At 38.7% G+C, this 9194-nt stretch overlaps 1 protein-coding gene across 1 annotated transcript in view; it reads right to left on the bottom strand.

Moving 5' to 3' along the window:
• RPAP2 (RNA polymerase II associated protein 2) overlaps positions 1–9086 on the bottom strand; it is a 65696-nt gene extending 56610 nt beyond the window's left edge. Inside the window, exons 1-6 of the mRNA XM_012730032.1 lie at positions 9049–9086; positions 8739–8904; positions 8505–8650; positions 4299–4413; positions 2122–2220; positions 1854–1919 (exon numbers count right to left, since the gene is read on the bottom strand). Of these exons, the coding sequence (XP_012585486.1) occupies positions 1854–1919; positions 2122–2220; positions 4299–4413; positions 8505–8650; positions 8739–8904; positions 9049–9086 (630 nt within the window). The remainder of the gene's footprint in view (positions 1–1853; positions 1920–2121; positions 2221–4298; positions 4414–8504; positions 8651–8738; positions 8905–9048) is intronic.
• Positions 9087–9194: the final 108 nt, after the last annotated feature.

A 9194-nucleotide genomic window follows, 5' to 3' on the forward strand; every position in this document is an offset into this window, starting at 1 on the left:
TTTAGCTTCTCAGTGCTATGCTTTAACCCGCTGTGCTACCAGGGAGGGCCAGTTTTGCCTACTTTTAAACTTTGTCTAAATAGAATCACATTGTTATGTATTCTTGTCTTCCATGGAACACAATTCACTTATATAGCTGCAGCTTATTCATATTCACTGTGCATTACATTGCACAGTACAAGTATTGGGTGTTATATTTATTGTATATAGATAACTGAATTGTTTGTAATTTCCTGTTATCATTACAATCTTATTATGCCCTCCTCCCCTTTAATTGGGGTAAGATAGACAAAATTTACCACTTCAGTCATTAAGCGCAAAGTTTAGCATTTGAGTAAATTCTCACTATGGCATTACCATCATTATTATCCACTTTCAGAACTTTAATCCTTTTGCAAAAGCAAACTTTATGCAATTATTATCTGCCTCCTCTGTCAACCTCCACTCCACCTCTTGTGTCTGTGAACTTAACCATTTAACTACCTCAGTGGAATCATCTAATTGTCCTTTTGCGTTGGCTTATTTCACTTAGCATAACGTATTTACAGTTCAATCAATGGTGTATCATTTGTCAGAATTTCCTTACTTTTTTAGACTGAGTAATAAACCATTTTCTTTGTATTTACCATTATCCTGTTTAAACAACTGGGAACATACACATAAATATGTACTTGTGCACATGGGCAAGGATTTCCTTAGGCGATATAACAAAGAATAGAATGGACTAATCATAAAAATTGCAAATTTGACTTTAGTAGGTAAACAGTTTCATCAATTTTCATTTGACCAGAAATATAAAGAGCCCTTGAGGGCCTCCTTTGTGGCATGGGGGTTAAGTCTCAGCACTATCACTGTTATGGCCTGTTTGACCCCAGCAGGGGAGGTGACCCACATGGCACAGCTGCCCCCTCCTGTCTCACCTGCTGCTCCCCTTAGCAGTATATTTCAGTAGGTCTGCCTGTTTGTTCCCAACTTGGTGAATCTTCTCATTCCCCTGCACCTCTGGCTTATACCCCAGTTCCTCTATGCATAAATAGATCTTTAAAAAAGTCAGAGTTCCTAATATAGATTTTTATAGTTTTATTAACTTGGGGGCTATGAAAACATATTTCAGTGTGTTTTATTTACTATTTCCCTGATTACTGATAAGGTTGAGCATGTTCACTGGCCATTTAAATCCTTCTATAAGATTTTTCCATTGGCATTTTAATTTTTTTTCACACAGATCATATATTTTGGTTATGAATCTGTGGTCATTTATATGTGAAAAATGTAACTGATACGTAACTTCTCTTTTACTCTTGGAAGTTCTGATGACCCAATGTTTTTAATTTTAATGTAGAAAATTTAACAATTTTTCTGCTATTGTTTATCTATAATTTTCTATGTTATTTAAAAAATTCGCTCTATTCCAAGTTTAAATACTCTTCCTTTGTGTCTTAAAAGGTTTGTTTTCCCTTTTATATCTCTAATCTACCTAAAATTGATCTTTGTAAGTACTAAGCCAGGAGTTAACTTTTATCTTTTCCACGTGGATAATCTGCCCATTATAACAGAAAAATTCATCCTTTCCCCAGGACCTACAAGATGCTGTTGTCAACAATTAAGCGTTCATATATCTGGTATATCAGCTTCTAACCATTTATTCTGATCCATGATTTGTTTACCTGAATTTGAACCAACATGCACATTTAAATTTTATATATTCAAATGCATTAAGTTTTTAAAACCTTGAATGAAATATTAATAAAAACAAACTTTTAATGTGGTTGTTTTCCAAAAGAGAACATTTTGAACAGTTTTTTAAAGTATGCTTTTAAAAATTACCATCTGAAAACAGCCTTGAAACTTACCTTTCTTTCAGTAATGTCGTAGACTTTATTGGTTTTGGTAGAAATTTTGTATCTCTGTTTTGGTATCTAAAGAAAAGAAAGTATAGCTTACAAAAAATATCAAGCAATAAACATGAACTTTTATGTTACAAGATTAGTTGATAAAGTATCTTTAACTAATCCATGTCAATTAGTTCAGATTTCAGTTTCCTTTCTTACTCTTTCTACAAGTATTTTCCTAAGTATAAACAAAATAAAGCCTTGATTTTAAGAAAAAATAGTTACTTACAATTCCTAGCTTCTTCTGACATAAAGGATAACCACAGAGTTTGATGATAGAACGCTCATCCACGACATCACTGTAGTGAGCAGGTGTGATAAACTTTCCCTACAATAAAATGGAAGAGTCCCCCCACAATCAGGTTATTTTGTCAGTTCTCTAAGTCTTATCAATCTTATCTGAAAATATAGACTTAATAGTACCCATCTTACAGTTTATAGGCAGAATCAGAGGAAATAAGACAAAGAAAAGTGCTTGACACAGTAAGCACTCAGTGTTAGCAGCTATTAAACCAAAAACATTCTGCCAGGAGACTCTATATAATCACGGTAGACTGTAATCTTTATAGATTACACAATTCATGAAAAGATCTGAGTCAGAATAAAGTGGTACAATAATTAATTGTTTTAGCAAGACAAAATACCGATAGAATGTATGTATACATATAGTTTAAGTACTCTAAAATATAACCACATGAAATAATAATTTTACCTATCTTTAAAGCAAATATTAAAAAACAAAGTATACTGACAATGTCATAACTCCTGAACAAAATCAACCAGCTTCAAAAACAAAGTATATGGGAGAATGGAAGTGACGATTACATGCTAACGACAAATATTTCCCTTTGACATCTTCATATTGAAATAATCTCAATTCATGTCCCATAACCTGCAGGAGATCCTTTTGAGTTAAGTTTTCCTGTTTTCACAAGGACTGAAATATTTTTTACTGATAAAGGTATTTGTTACAAAAAATATTTTTGGCTCGTCACTGTTTCCTTTAGTATTATCACATATGCATGTTCTGATGCAGTTACCTAAACTAATTTAAATAGTCATGTTTATATTCCTCTTTTTAGAAAAACTAGGAGCCACACAAAGAATTAAGCTTAAAATGGAAGCTCTACATTCTAAATCTCCTTTTCTTTTTTTTCTTAAAGATTACGAGGATATAATAGAAAGTTCCATTCAAAATTAATTGCAAGTTGTTAAACAAAATTAATGCAGATTATAGTTCTCTTATAAATTAAATCATAAATGACACGTATTTCAGGTTTTTAAAAACCAAAATTAGGGCCCTTCCTGGTGGTGCAGCGGGTTAAAGCACAGCACTGAGAAGCTAAAGCCACTTCAACGTGAGTTCGATTCTCGCCTGCCCTGGAGGAGATCCACATGGCGTGGCAGACCTCTCCTGACCCACCCGCTGCTCCCCTCAGCAGTGTACCTCGTGGATCTGCCTGTTCTGCTCCCCACTCTGTCTCTGGCCTGTACCCCAGTTCTGTATGCATAAATAAATCTTTAAAAAAAACCCCAAAATTAATGGAACTACACTAACAAAAAATAATACTGTCACTATAGTAGGTCAACATAAAGAATATGAAAAATGACATTAGTGCAAACATGATGAAAATCAAAATTATCAGACTGGAGAAAAGTACTATTTAGGGATAAAACATGAGTATTAGGGCTCTCCCTGGTGGTGCAACAAGTTAATGCAAAGCACTATGAAGCTGTTCACAGCCTCTTCTTCCAGCCAGGGAGGTGAACCACATTGTGCAGCAGACCTCTCCTGACCCACCCACTGCTCCCCTCAGCAATATATTTCAGTACATCTGCCTGCTCTGCTCCCTTCTGTGTCTCTGGTGAATCCTCTCACCCTGCATTTCTAGCCTACATCCAGTTCTGTATCCATAAATATATATACTTTTAAGGATTTATTTATGCATACAGAACTGGGGTACAGGCCAGAGATGCGAAGGGTGAGAGGATTTACCAGGAACAGAGTGGGGAGCAGAACAGGCATATCGACGAAGTACACTGCTGAGGGGAGCAGCGGGCGGGTCAGGAGAGGTCTGCCACGCCATGTGGATCTCCTCCCGGGCAGGCAGGGATCGAACTCATGAGGAATTGGCTTAAGCTTCTTAGTGCAGTGCTTTAACCTGCTGAGCCACCAGGGAGGGCCCATAAATATATTTTTTTAAGTGCATGTTATTTTTTATTAGAAGATTTTAAAGCCCTACAAGGAATACATAATAGCTAGTCATCTTAAAAGACATGAAATATATATCATATTACCTGTATCTAGTGACTGAACAAATTTCAAGATTTCAATAAAGCAAAGACATTTTGGGTTGCAGATTTAAAGATCTTATACTAAAATAGTAATAACTGGTCAACACATACACACTCTCTCAGGAATTCTTCTGTAATATTCTCTTCTAAAAGCTGTTCAACAATGTGCAGGGCTTTTCTTTCAAACTCAATCTTCTTTCTCACAGCTGCTTCTAGTTCTGCTTTCCTGAAATTAAAGACAATTATTTCAATTTGTTCTACTTAGAAGTTTACCATAGCCAATTTTGTTTTAAAGTAATACTGGCTGGGCCTTCTCTGGTGGTACAAAGGTTAAAGCACAGCACTATGAAGCTAGCTGCAGCCACTGCAGCACGAGTTTAATCCCCAGGCAGGGAGGGACCCACTTGGTGCAGCAGGCCTCTCCTGTCCTGCCTGCTGCTCCCTCAGCAGTGTACTTTGTCAACTGCCAGTTCTGCTCCCCAGTCTCTCTGGTGAATCCTCTCACCGTCCCTGCACCTCTGGCCAATACCCCAGTTCTGTATGCATAAATAAATAAATCTTTAAAAAAATGAAGTACAATAAATACTAAGATAACTTACTATTTTGCTATTCAAATTAAATATGTATTTTTTACTGCTGTTACTTTTGATCCAACACTTTTCAAGAAAGCCAAAAGCCACTGGTTGCATTACACACACCAAAGTCTGTCATAAGTAGAGGATTAAATGCTTTCCGCTACTCAGAGCACAAGAACTACAGAGAGAAAACGAGATGAAATCATTCTGCCAGTTGGAGTTTATATGCTATCATTCCTCTGTATACCTAAAAAGATAGGCTTTTCCCCTGAAATCCTTAGAAATCATAGAAGATTAAAGAGGAAAAACCATGACTTTGGCTGTTCTTACAAGTAATATTTTTGTCAAATCTTAGAAAGTTAGCTGATGCTAAAAGTTGACTGAAGTTAAGCAGTAGGACTGAGTTGTACTTACAAGAAATGTTTATTTTTCTTGTAAGCTCTCAATAATTGTAATTACTGTAAGCTTACAATAGCTGTATTGTCACAAATGTGTGGTTCCTGCGAATAACAATCTTCCTGGGAGGACAGCATTGTCTTGGCCAGAGCAGCCTTTGCTGGTCCCCACACACCATGGAACATAAAAGCTGAGGCCACAGGAAAATGGTTCTCAATTCAAGAACCACATCAAGATCTCTGAAAACAGAGCCTAGCTTCTGGTATTTCTTAATAGTGTTTTAGATAATCTTAATGTGCAACAGGGTTGAGAATCACTGCCATAGAACCAAAAATATCAACCATCTTGGGGACTTACTAGCTTCTTTCCTGCACTGATTTCTATTTGACTACCAGAACATCCTTTGCTGGTCTCCTCGACCCTGACTTGACTCTCCACCTGGGTCTAGGATGTACTCACCTCTCCCTACTTTCATTGCCTTTCAACATTTAATTCCTTGGGTGGTACAATGTTTTACTAAAAACAATCTGCAAAAAAAATTTTTTTTCAGCAAAAAAAATTTTTTTAAAGAGCAAAAAGATTCTGAAGGACTTACACAGGATTGCTAACCACTTATTTTACCAAAAAGACATTAAAATAAGAAAGTTACAACTAACACCTTTTCTCCCACTGTAGTGCCAGAAAGCACAGGGCAGGTTCTCTATCAATTCAGGCAGACAGGCAAAGAGAGTCCTGAGCTCTCAGTGGCTTTTCCAGGCTTTAACGCTCTTTTTTTTTTAAAGATTTACTTATTTGTACATACAGTACTGGGGTACAGGCCAGAGGCTCAGGGGCAGTGAGAGGCTTCACCAGAGACAGAGCAGGGAACAGAACAGGCAGATCGACGAAGTACACTGCTGAGGGGAGCAGCGGGCGGGTCAGGAGAGGTCTGCCACGCCATGTGGTCACCTCTGGGGCAGGCGGGAATCGAACTCATGCAGAAGCGGCTTTAGATTCTCAGTGCTGTGCTTTAACCTGCTGCGCCACCAGGGAGGGCTGCTTTAATGCTCTTTCTATGCCAACTGTTGTATGGCAAGCCCGTAGACTAGCAGACCTGCCAGACCCCAGTGAATTTTTACTCTTTGGGCTTTCTCTGGCATTCTCCTGTGATTCTAATCCTCTTGTAGCCATCATAGCCGTTCTCCACCACAGGTGTCTAGTGTGACGCTGCCCTTATAACCTCAGGCTCAGGTGTGCACATGTATGCAGCCCACACCATACCCCAGGTGTCCACAATCAGGCAAGAGTACCCCACGCCCACACTCCCAAGTGTCTCCTGCATTAGCACAATCACGGCAGCAGATGATAACCACAGACCTGACCAATCTTCATTGGCCCTTTTGTAAAGGCCATTCTTAAAGTAGGTTAAAAGATGTAAACACAGGCTAAGGTCATTCTTGCTATTCAATATATTTAGCTTTATGAAAAACATTCTTTTTTCTTTTTCATTTTGCTGCTTACTAATAAAAGCACATCATATACGACGATAAAAATTGCAACCTTGAACTATTAACTACTTCAACTGTAACCTGCAGGTAACAGTCATACTCTAACTGATGGCACTTAACAATTTTAACTGATGGGTACTTACAACTGCTTCTCACGAACAGCCCTGTCACGAACTGCCTTCTGCCCAAGTGCTAACAGGCACTGTGGTATATACATCAATGGTCTCCAAGTTTTGTTTCAGTATTCCCTTGAACTTTTAAAATTAAAAGTTTTTGCTTATTTGGATTATATCTGTCAATATTTACCATAGAATTAAAAGGGAAAAATGTATTAATAACATACCCATACATGTTAACATACTTTTAAATGGAAATTTTAGAAAGTGGAGTTGCTAACTTTTTGCAAAGTTCATTAAATTTGGTTTAATAGTACTCAGCTGGACTGAATGTAGAACTATTTTTCAGCTGGAACAAATTTATATAGGATCACATCCCTACACAATGATTTGAATTTTTAATTGTTTTAAAATCCTGGATGGTTAGTTCAAAATACATTTCAGTGTATCTGTCTTTCTTAGTCTGTAGTGCTCAGAATAAACTATAATCTGCTCAGGTTTGTGGTTAGATCAGTATTGAGGAAAGCCACAAATTACTATCATTAATATTAACTGAACTTTACTCTTGGAATGTTTCCAAAAGCCAACTCAGTGTAATCACAACGTTTCATAGGGAAAGGTTCTCCCAAACAGTTCACCATTCCCAGATGATCATCATTCCTAACTGCTTAAAACTTCCAGAATTTAAATTTTAATCACTTTCTTCAAACTTTTCCCAATTGCACTAGGAAATTCTAAATTTCTCACCAGGACCTACCAAATGCTATAGATACCTGCCTCTCCCTCTAAACTTTTCCTGTGCTCCTTTCTTCCGCTCAGAATGCTGCTGCACACCACCCTGGCACCTCTCCTTTCTTTGAACTGAAGATATTTGTCTTGTCTTAAGAGTCTTCACACATTCTGTCACCACTGGCTGGAGGTCTCCTCCTCCTTCTCCTCTAGTCTCATCAATGCAAACTTAGCCTCTGGCCTTTGCATAAGTACTTCCTCAGAGAAGCCTTTCCCTAAAAGTTCCATCACCTGCCTTGCCTATCTGCAATTAAATTGAATTCCTGTTATCACTCCTCCTTAGAGCATCAGTCTTATCCTTTATAGTACTTATCACAATTTATAGTCACATCATTATTTGTGATAATTGGCATTTCTCTGTTCTACTAGTCTGAAAATGTGGCCATTCTGTTCAAAACCATGTCCTCAAATCTGGCATATCTTACTCAGTAATAATTCTTCAAAGAATGAGTAAATTAAGGCCAAAATGAGCATTTTATAAAATGATAAATCAGGAATGTATGTATTTTTAATCATCTTTATAGAAACTTTGTCACAGGAGATAAAACTGCCTTTTAGGAGAAGCCCAGAGAAAGTACAGTTCCTTTTTTTTTTTGCTGAAAATATGTACATTATGTAAACCAAGAACAGAAAAGGGTTTCTGGGCTCTCGACTTACAAAACAAAAAAGAGGAGCCATGTATCTGAAAAGATGGAAGAGTACCTGGTTTTCAGGAATGTTTTATTCTCATAGCACCTTGCTGCAGACACTCATACCTTCACCAGCAATCTAAGTGTCGGATTTGATTTTCTTAAAGCCGGTAGTAGGGAGATGCATAGACCAGTGCTTCCACAGCTCCCCTATTTTCTCTCACAATTTTCTCTAAGGTAGTACACACTTCAGCGTTTTAAAAAAAAAGATTCCCATTAGAAATGAACAGGTAAGTGAATGTAGTTGCCCAAGTAGCTCTTATACCTTTTAGAAGCATCTTCTTGTTTCAAAGCCCTCGTCTTCTTATCTACGATTAAGAAAAATAAAACAGCAGTTTCAGTGTACACAAACACAGCAGTTGCAGAACAGATTGTTGCCCCAATGACCTGCAGGCGGCGTTCCTTCCAATCCTGTGTGTAAACCAAAACAGGGGGCTCAGTGTGTTCCTGTAAATTAATTAATCCTCAATTTGTCTTGGAAGTGTATCCCTTTCGGGACTGCATTTTCTCCGTGACAGATTAAGCGCTCCCGAAAACGCAAGCTTTGGATACTTGTGGAGGCAGCCTTTTCCCATTCCTTTCCATTCCCAAGTCCCGCTACCGGGAAGAGGGGGGCACCTGTGAGAACCCGGCACCACTGCGGCGTAGGGGAAAGAGGGTCACTGCTAAGTTAATTTCAGGGCCAGCTACAAGACAGCCTGCGGCAGCTGCTCTACTCGCTTGCCCACTCGGCCTCCCCCGTCTGGGCTCCCGGCCCCTCCGTCCTTCCCCTCAGAAACAGGGGCACATCCCATGTTGGGAGAGATTACGGGTCCGCCAGCAGGTCCACCCCAGGAGGCGCGTCCATCCCAGCAAGCAGTGGGAAGCGCTAGGCCTTCTCTGCCCCGATACCTCCCCTTTTCGGGAGAGTCCCGCGCGCCTCCGTGTGGAGCTCAGTCGGGGCTCAGGTCTCACG

This window comes from Condylura cristata, unplaced genomic scaffold (genome assembly GCF_000260355.1).
Source record: "Condylura cristata isolate star-nosed mole 26May11 unplaced genomic scaffold, ConCri1.0 scaffold00026, whole genome shotgun sequence".
Classification (NCBI taxonomy): Eukaryota; Metazoa; Chordata; class Mammalia; order Eulipotyphla; family Talpidae; genus Condylura; species Condylura cristata.